Raw genomic sequence first — 25,771 nt, forward strand, 5'->3', positions numbered from 1 at the left:
TTGGGCCCCACACTACAAGAAGGATGTGGAAAAATTGGAAAAAGTCCAGTGGAGGGCAACAAAAATTATTAGGGGTCTGGAGCACATGACTTATGAGGAGAGGCTGAGGGAACTGGGATTGTTTAGTCTCCAGAAGAGAAGAATGAGGGGGGATTTGATAGCTGCTTTCAACTACCTGAGGGGGGGTTCCAAAGAGGATGGAGCTCGGCTGTTCTCAGTGGTGGCAGATGACAGAACAAGGAGCAATGGTCTCAAGTTGCAGTGGGGGAGGTCTAGGTTGGATATTAGGAAAAACTTTTTCACTAGGAGGGTGGTGAAGCACTGGAATGCATTATCTAGGGAGGTGGTGGAGTCTCCTTCTTTGGAGGTTTTTAAGGCCCAGCTTGACAAAGCCCTTGCTGGGATGATTTAGTTGGGAATTGGTCCTGCTTTGAGCAGGGGGTTGGACTAGATGACCTCCTGAGGTCCCTTCCAACCCTGATATTCTATGATTCTATGTCCTGATTTTATAGGGACAGTCCCGATTTTTGGGTCTTTTTCTTATATGGCCTCCTATTACCCCCCCACTCCCTGTCCCGATTTTTCACACTTGCTGTCGGGTCACCCTACAGCTGGGGCAAGCTCAGCACATACCTTTTTGCACCCAAAAGTCCTGAAGCCATCACTCATCATCCCACACCTGTGATATGATGAAATCCCACTAGTCAGTGCTTGTTCTTAGGTGGCAAAGTGGTGATCACCGTGAGGAGCTGCTCTGTAAGCAACCAGGCATTTTCCCCCGTGTCCAATCAGCATGGAGTTATTGAGCCCAAACATCTCCGCAACTTCCTCATTACACTCCCAGTTGTAGCAGTATTCATTCAAGCTCTGCAAACACAGGAGAATCATGCATCTTGTACTAGCAGCTCTCATGAGAATTCTGCTGAGCTGTGTAGAGTCCATGCTTCTGCCAGAGAGATAAGAGAAACCTAAAATGGCATGCAGGACAGTGGGAGATTTAAAAAACTGTTCCAGTACTATGGGATGGAATAGGTATCACAGTTCAGAGCAACTGCATCTGTATTTCCCTAGTAGTCCAGCAAGGGCAACCATTCTCAGGCTTCTGGCTCCACAGCTGTTGCCTTTCTTGGGTGGAAACCCAAGTCTCTCTCCCTCCTGACTGGGATATTTCCAGGCTGAACAGTTCCCTGCCTTCATTGTGTTATGCCCAGCATAAGACCTAAGCATTGGCATTGGCCTAAGCAAGCCTGCTTTGCTTCTTCCCTTCAGAGTTGACACACGGTGTAACTGCCAACATTTATAAGTTACCACACACCACTGCCTATGAAAGCTTATTTTATTATTAAGGTAAAAGCACTACAGACAAAATATGAACAATAATAAAGTAACTTACATGCACGGTAATAAGCTTACTAGAGATCACCCCAACTATCTTTGGCAGCTGAGTCATTCAAACCCCCAAAAGGGGTCTCATTTGTGGTCATTAGTTCATAATAGCCCTAGCTCAAAACTAGGACATCATGAAAATTTAGTCCCTCATTTGTACAGTTTGGAGATCTTTGAACTGGAGATTTCAAGAGCAGGTAATCAATAGATAATCAGTTTCTTTCCTCAGGGTGTAGCTTCAAAGGGAGGGATTCAATGTGGGTTATTTGCATTCTGAGGTTCTTACCCACGAAAGCTTATGCTCCCAATACTTCTGTTAGTCTTAAAGGTGCCACAGGACCCTCTGTTGCATTTCACACACATTGTCCCAAAAAGTCCTTTGAAATTCCACACATCTCCCAGAGATTGCATTAATCCTGTCTTCCTACTAAAGGAAATTCCATACAATCCCACAACAGTACATAAACATTGCATTTTTAATACAATTGACCCCAAGTTATTAAATGCAATTCAATAAGGTTTAACTCAATCCCAAAAGATTTGCTCAAGATATTGCAGGATATTGTCATATCTGTCACACTAGGCATTATGTAGGCGTTAAGTTTTAGTTTTATAATTTTCTTTAAATGACACCTCAAAAGCAAAGAGGTTAAGGCATACCACAAAAGCTGACCTGCAGAAGGAATGGTCAAAAATCCAATATGCTCCCAATAACCTCCCCAAGAGATGCAGTCAGTACATTACCCTACAGTCTTAACTATTTCCTTCTTTAAACCCTGTGACATCCAGCCCTGTGATAGATTGCTAATTCCTACTCCTCTGCAATATCCATAAAATACATTATACTTACGATACCACATAATGCATAGAATCACTGGAACAGGCACATAGTGGGGGATACATATTTTTCTTTTCCTTTTTTAAGTTGCTTTGAAAAAGTTTTGAAAATTGTTTTATATTCTTTACAATATTAATTTTTCCACAGGAGAGGTAGAATTTCAAACTATGTTCCCATACCAAATTAAGTTAATTTTGTTCTCTACTACTGAGATCCTTTTTAAAAAGTAATTTGTGCCTCTCACAGTGTGTTCTACGCTGGTTCAGACTGGATTTTTTTCTATTCCTTTTTTCATGTCTCTGATTAATCACTATTCTTTCCCAAGTGTTAATACGGTCAGAATCTTTCATTTCAGTCTGAGAACTCTCCATTCTTTCTTGAGTATTTTTAAAAGGGTCTGACAATTTTTTCTGTCTTGGATACTACAGTACTTGATAGGTGCCTTAGAAATACCTAACTGCCAATTTTAAACATATTTGCATCATAATGTATTTGCCAATATTAAATTATTAGTGTAAATATCCAAAATTTCAGATGCAATTCTCTATATTTATCAATATAGGCAGTATCAAGTTAAAACATATTAGAGAATATTCCTTATTTAAGAGCAGATCAGTCTCTTTCTCTCCCTCTTTTCAGAACTCCTTTTGGTTGCAGCTATATTTGAAGATATTTTCAAGGTCCTGAATCACATTTACTATTGTTCATACCCTATTTCAAAACATGACCTCACTTAGCGTTGAGCTTATTTCGAGTCATTAATATAGTAGCTCAACAACACTTAAAACGCCCCAGTTGGTGTTTATTCTGAAAACCTGGAGATATGAAACATTCATACAAACTCTTGTGGCCTTGAGCCAGATATTTTCAGATCCTCTGAATTGAACATACACAAGGCCGTTCCTTCATAAAATTAAAGTCATTGTTAAAAAGTTGAGGCTAATAATTTTGAAAAATAGGAAATTATTCTATTTGCATCAATAGACTTAATAGTTTTTCTTTTTAACTCAAGTTCATTTTCAACTAATCCAAAACAAGCATATTAAGGACCAGCAAATTTATATCTATATTTTCATAATGGAAATGGCTTTACATATTTTCAAATTGCTCTTTTTTTAGGAATTGCTCACAAACTGAAAGTTAATGTAAGTTTCCCAGCCAAAATGTTGTTTCAATCATAGATAATAATAAGGTTTGTACTCAACATCTTATGTTTGTCATATTTTAGTGAATAAAACAATTTGGACCACAGGCAACCATTAAATTGAATATACAAAAAAAAAAAACCAAAATGTGTTGTGCTTAGTACGGTTCATATCTTCAAGAAGCTCGCAAGTTATCTGCACTGCAGAAATGGGGCCAGATTATTCCCTGATTTCTAATGGTGTTAAACCCGGAGTAAGTCCATGATTTCAAGAGTTACTCCAGATTTCCGCTGCAAGAAGTGAGGGAAGAAGTCAGACCATGAAATAAAGTGATGCTGCTCAGACTAAATGGGATTGTACTATCAACTATTTGTGCCTGTTTCTCTCCTCATCCTCTTCACCACCATTCCCCAGATACATTATCTCAAAAAATGACAGAATCAAAGACAATGATTCCAGCTGGACTGCTGCATATAATTACTTCTTTTAAAAGACCTTGTATTATATTGCTCTTAACAGAAGGCATTTCTTGATAAAAGTAGATCACTTCAGGTTTCTAAGAACATCTTTAAGAACTAAAAAGCTGAACTACATATTAGCACTCTCCAACTCCTGCTAAATAAAAATCCTTTTGTATATAAAAATACTTTAAATAATTTGCAAAAAGCATCTCTGTAATCTAAAATACACCAATCTGTTCAGTTTAATTCCATAATCAATCCTAATTTAAGTATCTCAATAAACAATAAACAAACAAAAAAACAAATCTGGATTTTAGCATAAAAATAACTGAATACCCTTGCCTAGGTTTACCTTGATCTGTTAACATGTCAACACTACAAATGATCTTTCTTCACTAGGATTTTACCTCATGTTAGTTACTGCATGTTAGCTAATGGATGGTAAGAACACACCTTTGTTCCTTGTGAAGATGAACCTTTGAAGACAAGATCATACTTGTTAATTACTGGCACAAGAGTTGGCTCCACCTAATCATGAGTTTTTTCAGAGTTATGATACACTAACAATCCCAATCAAACTGTTCTAACTCAAACTATATAATAAACCCAGACCAAAAACCAAACAACAGTTCCCATCCCCGTTCAATCTTTTATTTTTTCCTGACAACACTGAGGGAACCTGCAACAGTATTTCAAATCCTGCGCTAAATACACATAGTAGAAAAAACACACATTGCCCGCAAGTACTTTGTCACAAACAGAGATATTATCATAAGTATTGAAATAAATCTATGTCACCACCTGCAACCTAGGCTTGTGCCCTTCCTGGCTGGCCAATACCAGTGGAGAATGCCTTGGCCCACTGCTAATAGTAACAATCAATGCTTCTTTCTGAGACAACACTGAAACAGGTGGTAGTCCCAGTGTCAAGAAACACTAGATGCCAGTGACCTCACCATCTACTATTCAGTGTTGAAATTCTTATTCCTGGGCAAGATTTTAATCAAGAACATGACAGTAAACTAAATGTAGCAACACCTGGCCTCCATGGGTATTCAAACCCCACTCAACCTGGCTTAAGCCCAGGTCATGTAACAGAAACAGCACCATTTGCACTGATGGATAACTGTTTCACCTCTGCCATCGCTGAAGAAAAGGTGGTACTATGTGATCTACTCTGCCATCTGACATGGATCATGAGATACTGCTGCCAAGGTACATGTGCTGGCAAGAGTCAACAGAATCATACTAAGCTCACTATACTCATTATTTTCCAGTAGATCCTAAGGAGTTAGAATAGGAGCTACTGCTCCTGATCAAGAGTTTGAGCTCTGTGGGGCTCCACACACCAAGTCTTCTCACTGCTCTTATTTAATATTTCCATTCCACATTAGAGAAACATTTTGAGATGAAACAAGTTGCAACACGAATGATATCCCAGTGACACACAGCTCTATTTACCGTTTTTCATCCAGTGCAGACGGCATTCCCTCCCAGATATCGAAATGGATGAAGGAGACAGAAGCCTGAATTTGGAACAAGTGGCTCAACTGAAACAAGACTGAAGTGAAGCTAACTAAAAGTGTTTTAAAGAACCAGTGAACACCATGGTCTCACTCTGCATCAGGGGCATCTGATCAGATTAAGAAAATGTGTAATCATGGGGTCCTACTGGAATCAGCATTGTCACTGAGTAATAAAGTACCAGATGCTGTCACAGGCACCATTTCCAACTAAATGACAACTACAATCATTCCGCTCATACAACAGCTCTACCACAGTATTTCGTGCACCTGTCACCTCAAGGCTAGACTACTGTAGCTCAACCAGAAGCTTCATAAAATGTTCAAAAAGAAGCTATAACTGTGTAGTCTCCTAAGCAAGATGAGCCAAATACAGCATATCACTTCTGTTCTCAGCAACACACATCTGCTCCCCCTTTCACTACCAGACCCACTTAAAGATTCTTGTACTGAAGCCCTTAAAAGACATCTACCTTAACAGCTGCAATCATTTAGTATAGTCTAATTAAGATAATTAGGTATAAACTCCAGGAGACAGAGGTAAAGCTCTTTCAACAAGACAAGAGGTTCAAAACGCTGGAACAACTGTCCAATGGAGATCAGAGTCCTAACCTTCCTAACCTCAGGTTATACTGTAAGATTCAACTCTTTTTCCCGAAGAACCACAGCAGAAGATAGCCTGGAAGCATGCTCAAGAGGAGGGAAGATAACTGTCTGCCCTTCTGGACAGTTCTGACTTTTTTTACATATAGTTCTCTGGCCAAATGTTGAGGAACTATCTGGAAGATAAAGAGCTCTTGGAAATGAGCTGACCTCCTCTGGTTTACCAGATTTTTGCTTCTTTAAACTTCACAGATGCAACCATTCTGCAAATGGGCGTTATGTCAGCTCTAGAAATGACAAACTGTCTAATGCCACTAGAAATGGTGTGTGTTTCGAAAACACTGAGGAAAACTGACTCCAAAGATTATCCTCACAAAGGCCTGTGATTTTGTTTGCTTTAACTTAAAAACAACTTGAAAATTTAGGTGAAGGAAGGTAAATGTGTAGGCACTCCCACATGGCCAGGGTTTTTATTTTATTAAAATATACTTGATACTTCTTCAGTTCATGCATGATCCCTTCACTGTTGTTTGTTAGTTGATTGTCTGCTTTGGAGGTTGTAAGGCTGAGCCATTTGCCTCTTCATTCTAATCAATAAAAAAAGTTAGCAAGCCAATATCAAGAAGGCCTGTTAGCAAGGGAAGAAGATAGAGAATCTGAAATTTCAGCTGTGGTCCAATAGGAAGTAGTTTTCCTCTGCTTACTGGCTACATCAGGATGCCTATGAGACTCTCAGCACATGTTCAGTGTATATTGTGTTAGCTCTCCTCCCCAGATACACTCAGGAAAACATGTCCCATACATGACAACTGGACTGTAAGGACTCAGACACTGTGTGCTGGTAGCAGAGAATGCATAATCAGATATTTCATGGCTATATTCCCCCAACTAACCAGGATTAGCCTACCCAGCAGTAGAACACACTAGGGCTACAAAACTCTTGTGGGCCAGCAGCTAAAGATGTTATTTTTTACAGGATTAACTCCTTAAAATTGAAACCAATTCCATGATTATTATTAAATCAAAATCATTGTATGTAGGCTTATTGTTATAAGTCAAAATACTATCTTAAGCCTTCTAAGGGTACATCTCATTCCAATTAGACACCTACGGCTAGCCTGTGCCAGCTGACTCAGGCTTGACCTAAGGGGCTGTTTCATTCTGGCGTGGGCTGCAGCCTGATCTTTGGGACCCTCACTGGGTCCTAGAACCTGGGCTCCAGCCTGAGCCCAAACGTTTACACCACAATTAAATATAACCTTACAGCAAAGGTCAAGTGCATCAATCATCTCTGACTTTACATGCAAAAAGTGTTTATGAAGAGAAAAGAAAAATAATATCTGACAGCGATGATAGCGGAGTGTATTCTCCAGTAGGTTCTACCATGCTATTAAGATGTCAGACTGCCACCCAGGGAGGGAACAGTTGTCCTCCTTCTTGAAGTTGGGTGCTAGCTAAATTGAGGAGGCAAACGTGCCACTGACAGCATAGCCAGCGGGTGGCTGAAGAAATGGCTAAAACAACACAAATAAATGGGCCCCAGTTCCTTGTGCATCCCTCGATCTGTTCTACAGCAGCGGCATGGAGTTTGATCGACAAGAGGCTGCTAAGAACCTCAGGGGCCAGAAAAAGGATTGCCCTCTCAGTGTGTATCTACAACTGTAGGACACTGATGAGGGACAACTTGATCAACCATTTAATGGAGGAGAAGGCAAGGCCAGCCTGCGACATCCTTGGTCTCTACGACACAGGATGAAGAAAGGAGATGGAAGCCAAGTAGAGAGATGGAAGCACCATCATGTTAGGAAAAGGAGAAGGTGCGAGAACCGTTGGAGGAATCGGTTTTATCATCAACAAGGAATGGTCTTCAAAAATCATCTCCTGCAAGTTCAAGTCATCACACATCAAAGTGCTACACCTCCAACTGAACAAGAACAGCACCCTCAAGATTATCCAGATCTATGCTCCCACAAGCACAAGTGAAGATGATGACATGGAAAAATTCTATCAGGAGCTTGAGGAAACCCTCGCTCAAAAATCCACATATATGATTGCGAAGGGAGATGTCAATGCCAAGGTCAGAAGAGGGAAAGAAGGTGAAAAGTTCATTGGAAGGTATGGCATCAGCAAACAGACTTCACGGGGAGAGCAATTGGCAACTCTGGTGGAGACTAAATAAATGTTCATTGGTAACACTGGTTTAAGAAGAAGGACAAGAGGAGGTGGATCACGCCCAATGCGAAGAACAAGAACGAGATTGACTATATTCTGATCGATAAGCGGCACATCATACAAAACATCTCAGTAGTGCAATCATTCAACACTGGCACTGATCATTGCTTGCTTAGAGCGAGGCTCAACTTCAACGAAAAGGTGGAGAAGAAAGCGCTACTTATGGCAAATCAGAGACAGCGGCCGAAAATATTCTACGAGGCAATCCTAAAAGCGAACATTTCCAAGGAAGACTGGAGTCTCATTGATAACTGTGATGAGGACTATAAAAACTTTGCTGATAAACGGAGGCAATGCATGAAATTAGCCAAGAAAGAAAGACCAAAAAATGCGAAGGTAAGAATCTCGGAGGAAATGAGGAACTTGCTAGAGAAACGGAGAAATATGAAGAGAAACCATGGCAACAAACTTGAGTACTCCCTCCTCTGCAAGCTGATAAGAAGAAGACTAAAGGGGGACTTTGAGAAGTACCAAAATGAAAGGCTCTTAAAGATGGCTAAAGATCGCAGAAGCTTCAAAGAATTCAAACGGGAATTGACACTGTACAGGTTGACAATAATGGCGCTGAAGAACAAGGATGGAAAAGCAGTAATTGACAGAACAGGGATGGAAGCAGTCGGCAAAGATTTCTGCACCGAACTGTTCACATCTCAAATAAATGTCCCACTACCGACACTTCAACGGACCAATGAGCACATACGCCCGGTCCTCATCAGCAAAGTTTGACATGCAGTTTATCAAATGAAGGAAGGAAAAACTCCAGGAAAAGATGGAGTGACGACTGAAATAATAAGAACTGGAGGCCAAGACCTCTGGGAAATTCTTGCTAAGAGGTTTATCTGTTACTTGGAAATGCTTAGCTGGAAAGAGCCCAACACCATTTTGCTGTATAAGAAGGGTGATCGTGAAGACCTAAAGAACTACTGTCCAATATGCCTGCTTTCACATGTTTATAAGCTGTTCACCAAACTAATAACAAACCGACTCTCACAAAGTCTGGATGAGCAGCAGTTAAGAGAGCAGGCAGGTTTTTGAAGGAATTTCAGCACTATGGACCATATCTTCACTATAAACTAGCTATTGGAGCGCTCAAGGCAATACAAATTCCCTTTATGCATTGCCTTAGTCGACTATGAAAAAGCATTCGACAGCGTAGAGATCAATGCAGTGCTGAAAGTTCTTGCAGAGCAGGGCATCGACACAAACTATATCAAACTATTAAAGGAAACAAACTCTGACTGCACTATGGATATAACTCTGTTTGACACTCCCCTTCACACCCCAATCAAAAAAGGTATGAAGCAAGGAGACACAGTTTCACCGAAACTTTTCACAGCCTGCCTCAAAATGGTAATGAGTGGATGAACTGGAAGGGTGGAATTAGCGTCAATGAAGAGCAGTTAAACCACCTCAGATTCGGGACGATATCATGCTGATTGCTGAAAACGCTATCAAACTACAGAAAATGCTGCGAGAACTTGACACAAAAAGCAGCCAAGTTGGACTAAAAATGAACTGCTCTAAAACGAAATTTATACGGCCTGATGCCTTGCCAAAAGCCCAAATAATAGTTAAGGGAGAACAAACTGAAGAAGTCAAGCAATACATTTATCTGGGCCAAGAAATTAACATGCACCACAATCAGGAAGGTGAACTCTCACAAAGAAAGAAAGCTGGTTGGCATGCATTCAATTCTATCAAGGATGTCCTCCAAGAAAAAATCAACATGGCAACACAAGCCAACCTCTTCAACTCAACAGTACTGCCAGCAATATTGTACAGCAGCAAAACATGGGTGCTGATAAAGGTAGAGGAGCAACAACTGGCTGTCATGGAGAGGGCAATGGAAAGAAGAATTTTGGGGATTTAAATCCGCAACCGAGTCCCCAATGAAGTGATCAGAAAGCAGAGTGGAGTGCAGGACATCGGTGTTGAAAGCAGGTACAGTAAAATGCGATGAGCCGGGCATATAGTTAGGCTCACTGTCAGTCAATGGACTGCAGCTAATTTATGGACAGCCTCTTATTAACTGAAAGCAAAGAACGGAGCTCCATGCAGGAACAAGAGTCTGATTGCAGAACTGGGGCCACAGTTAGTAACAAAGAAAGATTTTTTTTAAACTTGACAGTATCTCTTTAAACATACCCATGTAGACAGAACATTTATATAAAAAAATATAAGTTCTGAGGAGAAACATTTAAAGCGGTTTTCTCTTATCACCATAAGCCTCACCTTTGACAGAAGGTTGTTCGGACTGATACTGTAGCCTTTAAGGCTCTCATGTAACTTCTGTAAGCATTGTACGACTCTTCGTTGTTGTTCATCATTCTGCAGCTCTTCTGCTTTGATCAGAAAGTCATAGTGTTCTAAAGGTCCATTGCAAACCAACAAGGCCCTAGAGTTAGCATCTGCTAGAGTATTAGGGGCTATGTTCTCAGCTGCCTGAATCGTGTATGCTGTAAAATAAGAAATAATTAATTGTTAATAGAAAGGTTCTGAAAGTTGTCTTATTATATTCTTAAACAATATACACATATACACAAATTATTTTGTTTAAAAATGGCTATCTGCTACTTTAAATAAGTAGTAACAGAACAGTATAGATTAGCTAAATATGCACCAATATATTATATGTGATCTCTTTGTATTTCTCTAAATAAGCTTTTTAAAATGTAGTTCAAAACTGGAAGTTGCTTAGTAAAATAAATAATTAATTGAATACACAAAATTAAAAACAACAACAACTATTAGAGCTGGTCAAAACTTGCAATTTCCATTCCGCAGGAAATTCTATCATTTAGAAATCTGGCTTTGTTCCAAATTGGAACAAAAACAAAAATTTTCAAAACTTCCCACAAAATGAATTATTTTAAAAAAAATTATTCAATTAAATTGAAACATTTCATTCTGATTGACTTTTTTAATTTTATATTTAAACTAAAAATCAAAATGATATGATCCAATAAGATAGAAATGTTGAAACCAAATGTTTTGACCTTATCAAAATACTTTTTTCAAACCAAAATTTTGTTGAACAACATATTTCTGTGGCAAGTTTTGATTTTGCTGAAACATTTTCTGACAGAAAACAGCATTGTGTCAGAAAAATTTTGACAAAACACTGACAACTAGACAGTTCTCTATATTAGGGCAATCCTCAGATCAGTCTGGATGGTCCACTAGAAATCACCATCACTGGAGGCAAACCCCAACTATTCCTAGATTGGACCTGTGAGTTTGGATCCTGTGAAGTTTCTTCAGAGCTGTCTTCCCTCTACACTATGTGTGGGGAGTCGGTGCTATGGGAGTTTTGATTCAAAGGGAAGCCAATGCCCCCATCAAACCCACAGAGCCCCAGTTCCTATTGGATACCCCAAGATTATAGAACAAGAAGCAACAGGAAACCTAAATTTATGGAAGGGAAAGTAATCTGGTGCTGTACAGTTCCTGAACACAGGGCTGAAGGCATCTGTAGTAGAGCTCTCCCTTAGTAGACCACAACAGGCTCTCCTTAAAGATGGGGCATCTTTGTGCCTTGGACTTCACCTGTTCTGTCTTGCCAAACAGCAGCAGAAGCGGAAAGTGATAAACCCCCAGGCAGTCTCTTGGGATGGAAAGGAAAAGGCTTCCTCATTTACAGACATGGGAGATAGAGAGCATGTGTAAGTGCCGATAGAGGGTTCTGTGGGAGAAACTGCTCACGGCTGTCCCAAAATAAACATTCAAAGCCGAGGTTTATGAAAGAAGTGCACTAATAGACTTCTCACTCATCCAGTATAAGACTCTGCATTTTGCAGGACTGATCCATATATCATTAGCACTGCCTCTCTACTGTTATCTGTTCTTGAACAGATCCAGAGAAGGGGATTCTTCATTATTATGAGCAACATATAGCAAATGTACACCAGAATATTCTTCCTATCTTATTCTTATGCTTCTTACTACTTCTTATTCTATCATTTTGTGGTAATGTCAACAATGCTTTCTTCATTTATGGTATATATCACTTCCCTTTTATTTTCCAGAATGTAGAAATTGGGCTCTGTCCATTTCTCTTCCTGTCTCACCCTCTAATGCTTGTATTATATATCACAGTTCTGTGTGTGTTTTCTCTATTTCCCTCCACACTCAAAAGTATCCTTCTTAAACTGTGAGGATTACATGTAATATTTCTGATATGGTCACAGCAGAGTGCAAAACCATATCATATTCCCCTAATTTTACATAAAATCTGTGTATTTATACAAAAACAGAATTGGCTTTTTTCCACAAGAGTGCTACATTCCGAGCTTGTTTGTTTTGTTATATGCTGTCACTCTCTCCTTAAATTCACTGCTTTCTAGAGAGCTGCCTCCAGTTTGTATCAGTATTTTTATTTCTGTTCCTAAAATATATGTATTCACATTTAATCTCATTTTATTGCATGCAGCCAATTTTGCTGCCCTGCTGGCTGTCTACTACTCAAATATTACTGATCAACATGCCAGAAGATATTGATAATGAAATAAAGTGAAAGAAACCTCTTACTAACAGAGAAAAAAAAAAAACCTGAAGCAAACAAGAATACATAAATTTAGGGCTTGAAAAATCCATTTACAAGTACAAAAATTTTCCTGGCAAGCGAGGAACCTAAGAGCAACTTCTGCATCTAATCTTTTGTGATGAAGTTCCTCCTCTGCCTTGGTGGGTTCTGCGCTTTCTGGCAGATTTGCTTGCCTCACCAGCTCTTTGGCTACCGTTTTAGAGGCCGTGTTCCGCAGTGGGACGGCTTCTTGGTAACGCGTAGCATAGTCCAAAACAACAGGTATATATTAGTGGCCCCGAGCCGTCTTCTCCAGGGGTCCCACTAGGTCCATGGCTATTCGCTCGAAGGGGACCTCTATGATGGGAAGGGGTACTAAAGGTGCCCTCAAGTGGGGACGGGGACTGTACAGCTGACACTCTGGGCAGGACACACAGTACCTCCGCACTTCTTCATGTACTCCGGGCCAGAAGAATTGTCGTAGGCAAGACTTAATACAGCATTCTGGTGTTTTTGAGGTACTAGGATCTGCTGTACCTTCTGCCCCGTACTGGTGCAACCCGGTACAAGAGATCCTTCTTCATTATGAAGTAGGGTCCTGGTCCCTGGGTTTTCCCTTCCACAGGGACCCTGTCTATTTCGGTCACCTCCTTCCTAATGTACCTTGGATCTCCAGCCTGGTCCCGTCCAAAATTTTCTCTCCCAGGGCTAATCTGCCCGAGATCTAGGGGGCCAGTCTCTGTTGCCTCTCCTGGTTCAGAGGCATTAGGGTGGGGATCAGACTCGGGTGCTTCTCCCTCCTGGGTGGCCTCCTTTTCAGCTGCTCGGGTCCTCCTACCTACGAGAGCTACCCTCTGGCTTTGGGTCAGTATTCGGGTTCCCAAGGCCTTAGTTGCCCTTCTTTCCCTTTTCGTCTTTCTACCCTGCCTGGGAGTGGAGAACAAATCTGGGGATATTTCAGAGAAGATTGGGGGTTGACAGTCTACTGTGGATGTCTCACTAACTTCAGGGTTTCTCCCTTTCTCCAGTCCCCCTACCGGGAGTAAGTTTCCAAACCCTGGAAAGTCCCTCCCCATGAGCACCAGGTATGGGAGGTTAGGGACTACACCTGCTGCTACCGCAGTAGTGTTCCCCTGGATTTCAATTTTTACCGGGATGGTGGGGTAATAATTAACTGTCCCATGGACGCATGTCACCCCCGTGCGCTTTGCCTGCAGCAGCTGACTACGCTTCACAAGCTTCCCTGAAATAAGCATGATAGCACTCCCCGAATCAACCAGTGCCGTGGTTTCTGCCCCATTTAGTTTTACTGGTCTGGTGTACATATGGGGGGTTAGTGCAACCCCCACCAGGTGAATTAGGGAGCATGTGTCTGCCCAGTTCCCCCAGGTTATACTGCATAGGCTCCTCAGCATTGGGACACTGTGCAGCTATGTGTCCCCACTCCCCGCAGGCGTAACATCTGTATGGGGCCCTAGGTATTCCCCGGTCTCTCGGTTTGAGCAGTCTAATGACACTATCCTCTTCCCTCTCAGTGCTCCGACTCTTTGTGGCCTCCAACGGGCCTTCAAACTCTCTCTTTTTCCACCTAGGCCCTCCTAGGGGCCCAGTCGCCCGAGCTCTGGGGCTTGGTGCTGCTAGTTTAACCAGGGTGCCTCTTCCTTAAGTGGTCGGGTCAGTTCCTCCGCCTCTCTACCAATGCGACAACCTCGTCGTCGGTGGAGGGCTCGTTCCGGCTTACCCAGACACGAAGGTCTGGCGGTAGTCCCCTCATGTATCGGTCGATGAACAGAATCTCTAGTATCTCTTCCGGACTCCAGGACTCAGTTCGTAACCACTTTCGTGTGAGATGGATGAGATCATATAATTGGGTCTGTGGGGTTTTGTTTTCCTGGTATCTCCACTCATGATATCGCTGGGCCCGCACTGTGGTCGTTACCCCAGATCTGGCCAGGATCTCTGCTTTCAGCTGGGGGTAGTCTGCCGCAGCCTCTTCAGACAGGTCATAGTAGGCCTTCTGGGCCTCCCCACACAGGAATGGGGCGAGGATGCCAGATCACTGTTCTTGGGGCCAAGCCTCCCGCAGGGCTGTCCTCTCAAAGACCAGGAGGTACGCCTCTACCTCATCCTCCCACATCATTTTCTGCAGCCAATTGCTGGCCCGTATGATCTGCATCCCATCATGGACCCGATTTAGCTCTGCAAGGGTCTTTACATGGTTTACCAGTTCCCGCAACATAGCACGGTCTTGAAGAGCCTGGTCCATCAGCAGGCAATTAGTCTCTTGCTGCAGCCGCACTGCCTCCTGTTGGGTGGCTGCCTGGACACGGGTAGCCTCCTGCTGGGCAGCCGTGGCTTGTATCAGTGCCCGCACTACGTCATCCATTGTGGTGGGGAAAAAAAATAAGCCCTCTCCCTTTTTTAATTTGTTAAAATATCACCCTCACTTCTTCCGCCGCGCTGTGTACACCAAATCCCACCCCTGACACCTGTTGTGATTAAGTTCCTCCTCTGCCTTGGTGGGTTCTACGCTTTCTGGTGGATTTGCTCACCTCAGAGGTTCACGGCAGTCCTCAGTTTGGTTCCTTTTGTTAGTGGCACAAACCTGCTGTTCACTTGGCTAACCATCACTGGCCAGCATTGGGAAAAGGAGGAGAACAATCCCCGCAGTCTCTGCTGGCCCACCTAATGGGTTGGGGGACAGACCAGAGACCTTCCCCTCTGGTGGGACCCACAGTCCAGATCAACTCCTCTTATATCAAATAGAGAGTTAAGGGGATGGGTGGAACCCGGGCCCGCCCTCTACTCCAGGTTCCAGCCCAGGGCCCTGTGGATTGCAGCTGTCTATACAGGGCTGGTGCAAGGAAGTTTCACGCTCTAGGCGAAACTTCCCCCTTGCGCCTCCCCCCCCCCGCCCCGCGGCAGCTCCCGACCCCAGCTCACCTCTGCTCCGCCTCCTCCCCGAGCACGCCGCCCCCGCTCTAATTCTCCTCCCCTGCCAGGCTTGCGGCGCCAAACAGCTGATTGGCGCCGCAAGCCTGGGAGGCGGGAGAAGTGGAGCGGCCGCTGCGCTAGGAGAGGGAGTCTGAGCCGCACGTGTCAGCGCGCCGCCGGCAGCCCAGCAACGCTGTAAAAAACAAAATTGGGGGCACCGCTTTTTGGCGCCCCCAAATCTTGGCGCCCTAGGCAACCGCCTAGTTTGCCTTAATGGTAGCACCGGCCCTGTGTCTATAGTGTCTCCTGTAACAGCTGCGTAACAGCTACAACTCCCTGGGCTACTTCCCCATGACCTCCTCCCAATACCTTCTTTATCTTCACCACAGGACCTTCCTCCTGATGTCTGGTAACGCTTGTACTTTGTAGTCCTCCAGCAGTATGCCTACTCACTCTCAGCTTTTTGCGCCTCTTACTCCCAGCTCCTCACGCACGCCCCTCACTGACTGAAGTAAGGTCCTTTTTAAACCAGGTGCCCTGATTAGCCTGCCTGTCTTAATTGATTCTAGCAGCTTCTTAACTAGCTCCAGGTGTCCTAATTAGCCTGTCTGCCTTAATTTGTTCCAGCAAGTTCTTGATTGTTCTGGAACTGCCCCTGTTACCTTACCCAGGGAAAAGGGACCTGCTTAACCCGGGGCTAATATATCTGCCTTCTATCACTCTCCTGTAGCCATCGGGCCTGACCCTGTCACACTTTCTTTTTTTACAATATTGTTAATTGTTGCAAATATCACCATTTTTATGTAAACCAAACATAAAACAATGCAGTGATATCTTCCTACATTTGTGTTCGACAATTCCAGTCCCTTAGTTTTGCCAACCTACAGTAGGGTGAAAATTAAATAGAACCTTGTCAGTTTTTCCTGCTGCTATTCAGAAACTTGCGGCAGCACCAAAATGATCAATTAGTTTTGATTGGGGCTGTAAAGCAATTTTAAAAATTAATCATGATTAATCGCAGTTAAACAATAATAGAATACTATGTATTTAAATATTTTTGGGTGTTTTCTACATTTTCAAATATATTTATTTCAATTACTACAAAGTGTACAGTGCTGCTCACTTTATATTTATTTTTATTACAAATATTTCCACTGTAAAAAACAAAATGGTATTTTCAATTCACCTAATATGAGTACTGTAGTGCAATCTCTTTATCATGAAAGTTGAACGTAAAAATGTAGAATTATGTACAAAAAATAACTGCATTCAAAAATAAAACAATGTAAAACTTTAGCGCCTACAAGTCCACCCAGTCCTATTTCTTGTTCAGCCAATCACTCAGAAAAACAAGTTTGTTTACATTTGCAGGAGATAATGCTGCCCACTTCTTGTTCACAATGTCATCTGAAAGTGAGAACAGGTGTTCTCATGGCACTGTTGTAGCCAGCATCACAAGATATTTACATGCCAGATGTGCTAAAGATTCATGTGTCCCTTCATGCTTCAACTACCATTCCAGGGAACATGCATCCATGCTGATGACGGGTTCTGCTCGATAACAATCCAAAGCAGTGCGGACCGACGCATGTTCATTTTCATTATTTGAGTCAGATGGCACCAGCAGAAGGTTGATTTTCTTTTTTGGTGGTTTTGGTTCTGTAGTTTCCGTATCGGAGTGTTGTTCTTTTAAGACTTCTGAAAGCATGCTCCGCATCTCATCCCTCTCAGATTTTGGAAGGCACTTCAGATTCTTAAACCTTGGGTCGAATGCTGTAGCTGTCTTTAGAAATCTCACATTGGTACCTTCTTCGCGTTTTGTCAAATCTGTTCTTAAATGAACATCTGCTGAGTCATCATCCGAGACTACTATAGCACCTAGGAACCCTAATCATGGACCAGGACCACACTAGGTAACGTGCTGTACAAACAGAACAAAAACCTGTCCCCAAACACTTAGAATCTAAATGTAAGATAAGAGACAGCAGATGGATACAAACAGATGGGGATGTACAAGGAAACACTGAGACAATATTGATCAGCATGCTAGGCAGTGATCTAAGCACACCAGTGGCTTAACCATTTTCCATTTTTTGTAGGCATCAGAGAAAAGGAGAGTTGTGATAAATGAAGGGAGGGGGTAGCTCCCTTTTATGGACACCCAGACAGCCAGTAGCTATAAAATCCCTCTTAGTAGCTGTTCTCTAATTGCTATACATGTAAAGGGTTAAAAAGTCTCACTGCTATGCATAGGTAAAAGGAAGTGACTGGACAACTGGCCAAAGGAGCCAATGGGAAGGCTAGAAGCTATTAAAATTGAAACAAGACTCCCCTTTTGTCTGTCTGTTGTTGTTCTCCCGGGGAGAGGCGGACTCGGCAGAGCTATGCTGTAAGAGCTTGGGCCAGGTATGAAAAAATCATCAGTATCATACCCAGAAACTACTCATTTAAAAACCCAGATATTTAAGTAGATCAGGAAATGTCTAAGAAGACACGATTACGTTTATCCCTTTTATTTCGTTATGGTTTGTGGATTCCTCTGTGCTAACCCCAGGTGCTTCTGTTTTGCTTGTAATCTTTAAACTGGACCTCAAGAAAGCTATTCTTGGTGCTTAATCCTTGTAGCTGCTCTTTTAAAATCTAGCAATAGCCTGAATTCCCAAATGTATTTTTTTTAATTAATAAAATTTACCTTTTTTAAGAACAGAATTGGACTTTTGTGTCTTAAGAGGTTTGTGCGCATGTTGTTTAATTAGCTAGTGGCAACAGCTGATTAACTTTTTTTTTCTCTTTCCCAGGGTGTGTGTGAAAGGGCTTGAGGGTATCCCACAGGAAGGAATTCCCAGGTGCGCCTTCCTGGGCTCTCAAAGGGGTTCTGCACTTGGGTGGTGGCAGCATCTACCAATCCAATGTCAGAGAAAAGCTGTAACCTTGGGAGTTTAATACAAGCCTGGAGTGGCCAGAATTAACTTTTAGAATCCTTGCAGCCCCCACCGCCCCACCTTCTGCACTTAATGTGCCAGAGTGGGGAATTAGCCTTGACAAGAATTTTAAGGAGGAATTAGTTTTGCAGCTGTTTATGGAGAAAGCGCTCCTCCCTAGCATGAAGGGCAGGACAGGACAAAGAATGAATTTGAAAATGTAATGAGTGAACAATGGAGGCTGGCATCATGGGCTGACTGGTGGTAGGAGCTGACATCTCAATAGTGAGCGACAAAGAATGAGGGGCAATAGGTAGGCTGGGGATAGTCTGTGAAGGGCCTAAGAGAAGCCAAATAGCTTATGTTTGATGTAATAGAGAAGGGGGAATCAGTAGAGGGATGCAAAGAGAGGGATGACATGGTCAAAGAGATGAGCTAGGAGAATGATCTTTGCAACAGCATTCTGCATTTATCCAGACCAGAGAAAAGGATGTTCCAGTAATTGAGATGAGAGCCTGGATGAGTGTTTTAGCTATGACTGTTCTTTCCCCTTCAAAAGTCCCTTTATTAATTTGTATTCATTTATAAATGTGTCTGTATGGGGATGGAATAAAGGTCTATTTATGGAAACTTAGTTCATCTTCATTAGTTCACAACATATGCTGGCTGGGTCTGATATCATTCACAGATAATAGTAATAGGTGCATTTGGAATGTTATATTACTACACTCACAGCACTCGTTACAATGTTCATACCAGGGTGCAAAAGAACAATGCCAGGTAGAGCACACAACAACAACACACATTACTATGACTCACTAATGAAATGGTCTTTCAAAGCCTCCCTGAATCAAATAGCTCCCCATTGAGCTCCTGTTATAGCCCTGGTATCCAGCTGCTCAAAGTCACCAGACAACAATTCCACCTGCGCCCTCAACCCCAGCAGAAACTTTCCCTCCTTTGCTTCACATATATTATGCAGGACACAGCGATAACCATTGGGACATTTTTTTCCACTGAGGTCCAATCTCAAGAGTAGACAGCGCCAGCGACCTTTCAAATAACCCAAGGCACATTTAACTGTCATTTTGCATCTTCTGAGTCTGTAGTTGAAGCACTCCTTGGTGCTGTCAAAGTGGCCGGTGTGTGGCTTCATGAGCCAGGGGAGTAAGGGGTAGGCTGGGTCTCCCAGAATCACTACTGGCATTTCAACATCCCCATTGGTAATCAACCAGTCTGGAAAGAAAGTCCCTGTTTGCAGCTTTCTGAACAGTCCTGTGTTCTTAAAGATACATGCATCATGCACGTTCCCTGACCAGCCCAAACTGATGTCGGTAAAGTATCTGTGGTGATCCACCAGTGCTTGCAATAACAAAGAATCAGCCCTTTCTGTTGATGTACCCTGTGGCAAGGTGGTCTGGTGCCAAAATGGGAAAATGCATGCCATCTATTGCCCCACTGCAGTTTGGGAACCCCACTGCTGTAAAAGCATCCACTATGTCCTGCACATTGCCCAGAGTCTCAGTCCTTCATAGCAGGAGGCAATTAATGGCCCTGCACATTTGCATCACAATAATCCCAACTCCAAGTTGATTCCTGACTGATCTGTAGCAATTGAGTATTGCAGGTTTCCATAGAGCGATAGTCATTCACTTGCTTCTCCACTATCAGTGCACATCTCATTTTGGTGCGGCTGTGCGAGAAGTCTGGGGCAAGCTCTGCACACAGATCCAGGAATGTGGCCTTGCACATCCAAAAGTTCAGCACACACTGCTCATCATCCCAAAGCTGCATTATGATGTGATCCAGTCAGTGCTTGTTTCTTCAGCCCAGAACCAGTGCTCCACCATCTGCAGCTGCTCCACCATCTGCAGCTGCTCCGTGAATGCTGCCAACAACTTTGAATAGAGTCTATGTCCCACAGCAATCTAGCCTCCAAGGAATTGTCATGTTCCCTGTGGCTCCTCTTGTGGCTCTGCAGGATCAGGTGCCCATGCTCATAACGCTCATCATAATAGTGAAGAGGTGTGCAGGATCCATGTTTCTGACACAGATAGCGCACAGCAAGGAGGGACGTCCGGGTTTGCGGTGATATTTGAAAAAAGGTGCAAAACATTATGGGATACAGATGAAATTATGGAATGGAGAATTATGGAATGGAGAACATTATAGGATGTTGAAATCATGTTCCCAGTCATCCCTGGATGACTCATTTGGCCCCACGAGGCACTGCAAAACCGTACCCAAACACCCTGCGCTAGATAGTGGTGAGTTTCACAGTGAAATAGCTACCCATGATGCACTGCTCGCCGCATCTATGCAAGCGCTGCTAGTGAGGACGCACACAGTCAACACAAGGAGCGTAGTGTAGACATGCAAAATCAATTTAATTATTGCAGCAGCTATATGCCGACATACTTAGGTCAACACAATTTTGTAGTTAGACATGCCCTTAGAGTTGTTATGCAGAAAGACTCTACAAGATTTAGACATAGCCTGGATGTGAGAACCTAGAAAGAAATCAAAGTCAAAGGTGACACCGAGGTTATGGGCCTCAGTGACAGGCAGGAAGGTAGTGTAGTCTGCCGCAATTGAGAAAGGAGGTAGCAGGGAGGATATCGGGTGCAGGGAAAATTTAAAAGCTTGTTTTAGTCATGCTGATCTTGAGCTGATGCTAGATACAGAGGATAGGACAAGAAACAATGGGCTTAAATGGCAGCAAGGGAGGTTTAGGTTGGACATTAGGAAAAAGTTCCTAACTGTCAGGGTGGTTAAGCACTGGAATAATTTGCCTAGGGAGGTTGTGGAACCTCCATCGTTGGAGATTTTTAAGAGAAGGTTAGACCCCTTGTCAGGAATTGTCTAGATAATACTTAGTCCTGCAATGAGTGAAGGGCACTGGAAAAGAGGACCTCTCGAGGTCCCTTCCAGTCCTACGATTCTATGATTCTATATCCATGAGGAGATGTCAGAGAGACAGGCTGAGATTTTAGTTGAACAGATGGAGAGAGGTCCAGAGTAGAGAGGTAGGTCTGTGAGTTATCTGCATAAAGATGGTAGGTGAATTTGTGTTTGTGGCTAAGATTACCCAGAAATAAGGTGTAAAGGATGAAGAGAAATGAACCAAGAACAAAGCCCTGAGGAATCTCAGACAAAGTTGCAGTGTGTGGTGGTGGTGCGGGGGGAGGGGGGGGAGAGAGAGAAGGATCCTCTGAAGGACACACTGAAGGAGTGATTTCAGAGGCAGGAGGAGAACCGGGAAAGGAAAGTCATAGAAGCCAAAGGAGGACAAGAATCCAAGAAGAGCATGACTGACGGTGTTAACATGGCTGACAAATCAAGACAATTAGGATGGAGTGCTGGGTTCTGAGCTTTGGCTAGGAAGAGGTCATTAGGGACTTTGGCAAGAGCAGTTTCAGTTGAGTGAAAAGGACAGAACCAGGATTGGAGAACAGTCTCAGATAAAACTGGAGGAGAGCAACTCCAGACAATGATTGTAAACGGTGCATTCAGTGAACTCAGAGAAGAAAGGGAGAAGAGAGATGGGGCAGTAGTCAAACAGGCAAGCAGGGACAATGGTGTGGATTTTTTTTAAGATGGGAAATACTAAAGCTTGCTTGTATTGTGACAGGGAAGAGCCAGAGGAAAGTAGGAGGTTAATGAGAAGAGTAAGAAAGGGGAGGAGAGTGGATGCAAGAGAGACAGGATGGGATGCCTACAGCATGCAGAGAGGTTAGAAAACATGGGGCCTTGCTCATAATGTTTTCCACTCGTGCTAAAACTGGTAGGTATAAAAAAGCATAACCCAACATCATCTTCCTCTGTTTCATTCTGAAAGGAGATTCAGACGTGATCTCCTCTGCTGCTATGGGAAAAAGGTACAAATAAAAAGGAGGGGAAGAAAGAGAATTAAACCTCTGCTTCTGGTACATATTACCCCTGTGGCTCAACAAAAGAAGCAAAATGAAATTAACAGGAATACAGTCAGTTACACTTGACTGCTGTTTCCCCCAGGCCCTGTTGCAGAAACATTAGAAGTCAAAGCACAGATGCAGGAGAAAAGAAAAAATGCTAAAATGGGATGGATTGTAGGAACAATCAGGGGCTTGAAGAACAAATGTGGAGACTACAGATATCTGGCATACAAAGCACCACTTGGTCCATTACATATCTGCACAAAAAATACTCATAATTATGCAAAGCTGATCAAACTGTTTGCATTAGACTTCCTTTCAGCAAGGTTAACCGTTGTATGGTCTTCCACTATGCCAGTCTTCACTTGTGCAATGTGGACAGAAATTGCTGGTGTAATAACACCAGCCGTGCAAAGAGTCTACTTTCCCACAGTGCACTGATCACTACTTAGGTGGTCTGCCTGCTCTATTTTCTTTATGGCAATACACAGAGTCATGTTTGCAGGAAGCAATGTACTGAACAAGTCATACTGCACACACTGCAGCTCATTTGCATATTATTTCACAGCAATCAACTTCTTTAAGTATCTACTATAAGAAGACTTCTCCCCATGAAGATATTCACAAATCACGATCAAATCATTTCTTAAGCTTCTCTTGGTTAAGCTAAACGGGGTTGAACTTCTTACGATTCTCACTGTAAAGCATGTTTTCCTCAAATCATTCTCATAGCTCTTTTCTGAACCCTTTCCAATTTTTCACCAGCACTGGACACAATATTCCAGGAATTCTCTCACTAATGCTGTTTGAAAAGGTAATACTACCTCTCTTCTACACAATCTTCCCCTGCTTATACATCCAAGGATCATGTTGCCCCTCTTAACCAAAGCATAATACTGTGGGAAGTCACGTTCAGTTGGTTTGCCTACCATGATTTCTAAGTCCTTTTCAGAATCAACGCCTTCCGGAATACAATCCCCTATCCCATAAATGTGATCTATCTTCTTTGTTCCTACATATATGATGTTACATTTGACTGTATATCTACACATGCTGTTCATATGAGACCAGTTTACCAAACAATCCAGATTACTGTGTAAAACTGACCTGTCCTTATTCTTATTTATTACTCCGCTATTTAGTTACTAGCTTCTGTTCTCCAAACTTAACAGAGGGTGATGAAGAGGGCAATCCTTCATCTCCTGCGGCAACCCAAGCTGGTGATCAATCTGTGGCTCACTGGTCAATAGTCTCACTTTGACAACCTACCCATAGTTTGTTAGACCTGAACTTGCAGTTGGCAAACTATGAGTGATCACCTGCTGAGGAGTTACAGAGCTGGAGGCTTTACTGGCATGGGGGGAGAGGGGAAGGTACAAAACAGCAGGAGGCAGAGAATGCAGCCTCACTTAATGATCCATGACTGGATCCAGACCTGAAAAGGTATAGTAGGGGGATCAAGACAAGGGAAGTCCATGGCTGAGCCATTTCTGGGGAGGGGTGCTAAAGATGACAGAGCGAGGAGCAGAGAGGAGACTCAGCCAGTGAAGTAAGGATGTTTGCCAGCCGAGGGAGCTGTCAGGTTGACAGCTGTCAAAGACAGTGTACTGTTAACTCTGACAGCTATTGATTGTGTCAGTGGGAGGCGACCATACTAGCACTCAGTTGATTGAGATGCAATCAGGGTTTTACCTCTACAAATTACAGTGGTAACTCAATGATTGTGGCTGCCCTGATAATCAACTGAAGCATTTGTGTTTGGACACAGCTGTATTTCAATCAATTGAGAGGGAGCAACTGGTGTTTATGCTGAAAGTATGAGTTTAGGAACAGGGACCTCATCTCCTTATACGTCTGGGGCTTGGAAAATGTCCTCACCTACATGCCAGAAAACTTCCCCTGGCAAGCAGGTGAGGGAAGGTACACGTAGCCATAACGGGACACTAAGTGAGAAATGTGGTTTGTTCTTTGTGAGCAGGGCTACAGCTGCCCACCAAGCGTCAGTTACACAGACTCATTCTTTCCACTGGTGGGGGAAGGAGACACTGCCCTTTGCTCCTGGCTCTCTCTTTCCTTCTTGCACCAAGGAGTGAGCTGAGCCTCCCCGCCACTCTGCTGCTTCCTGGGGGTAGCTCTGTGAAGCTTATGCGAATCTGAGCAACTTACCTGCTGCTCAGACAAGGGAGAAGCCCCCGACCCCGCTTCCGTCCCAGCAGCCGCGGGGTGTGCAGAGGGCAGCGCCGCTCGCTTTACTCCCAGCCGCAGGGAAGGGAGCGCCCCAAGCCCATCAGACCGCCAGAGCCAGGGGAGTGAGCAGCGGGGACACATCGCAGCGCTTCTTCTCCCTCAACCCCTGGCGGGGAAGGGCCATGTGGGGATGCCCAGTGCCTGGGGACCCCCCGCGGAGATCATCACAGCGTGGGGCACCCCCGGCCCATCAGCCTCCCCAGCGATACGGACAGAGCCGGCGCTGGCCGGGGTCCCCCAGCGGCGAGGCGGCGCCGCCTGCGCCCAGCCCGGGCTCCCCGCCCCCTCTGCGGCCGACACTGACCTCTCCGCCGGGCCGCGGCCCGAGCCGGCAGCAGGCGGGCGGCGTGTCTGGCTGCGGTAACCAAGGGCGACACGGGCGCCGCCATCTTTCCGGCAGACTCCGTCCTCCCCCCGCCCTTCAAAATAACTTCACTCAGAGGAGGAGAAGCGGACGGAGCCCTCCCCGGCCGGGCCACTGCCGCCGTGCATGACACCGCCCCCTGCGCGCGGCAGAGCCCGAGCTTTGCCCCGCCCGCTCTCCCTCCATTAGGGGCCGAGCCGCGTCGCGCAGGGACTACAAGCCCCAGCATGCAACGCGCCACCTCCGCCCGCCAAGCGATGGGGAGCGATGCGTGCTGGGAAATGTAGTTTGTTCTGGGCTGCAGGAGGAGCGGGGTGAGTGGCTAGGCCGGAGGTGAATCGTGTCCCTGGGAGTTATCGGAAGCCCCCCCGCCCGTGCATTTGCTTGGTTACCCCTAGGAGGCTGGGACTGGTTCAGCTCACGTTGGCTGAGGCTAGGGTGACCAGCTATCCCGATTTTATAGGGACAGTCCTGATTTTGGGGTCTTTTTCTTATATAGGCTCCTATTACCAGGGCCACATTGACTTTTTGTGGGCCCCCCTGGGGAATGATTGTAAAAGCAGCTGGGGGCAAAAGCACATTGGGGCGGGAGCTAGGGTTGGTCCCTGGAGCAAGGGAGGGGCCAGGGGTAAACTGCAAGCACAGCAGGGCTGGGGAGGGGGTAAACAGGATTCCCCCCCA

General features: G+C 44.0%; 1 protein-coding gene across 1 annotated transcript in view; it reads right to left on the reverse strand.

The window, feature by feature from the left end:
* The window catches only part of AFG1L (AFG1 like ATPase), a 130,331-nt gene extending 105,216 nt beyond the window's left edge, over positions 1-25,115 (reverse strand). The window contains exons 1-2 of the mRNA XM_024202598.2: positions 25,031-25,115; positions 10,421-10,644 (exon numbers count right to left, since the gene is read on the reverse strand). Of these exons, the coding sequence (XP_024058366.1) occupies positions 10,421-10,644; positions 25,031-25,115 (309 nt within the window). The remainder of the gene's footprint in view (positions 1-10,420; positions 10,645-25,030) is intronic.
* Between the last annotated feature and the right edge of the window lie 656 nt (positions 25,116-25,771).

This window comes from Terrapene carolina, unplaced genomic scaffold, assembly GCF_002925995.2.
Source record: "Terrapene carolina triunguis isolate 2854851 unplaced genomic scaffold, T_m_triunguis-2.0 Scaffold42, whole genome shotgun sequence".
Classification (NCBI taxonomy): domain Eukaryota; kingdom Metazoa; phylum Chordata; order Testudines; family Emydidae; genus Terrapene; species Terrapene triunguis.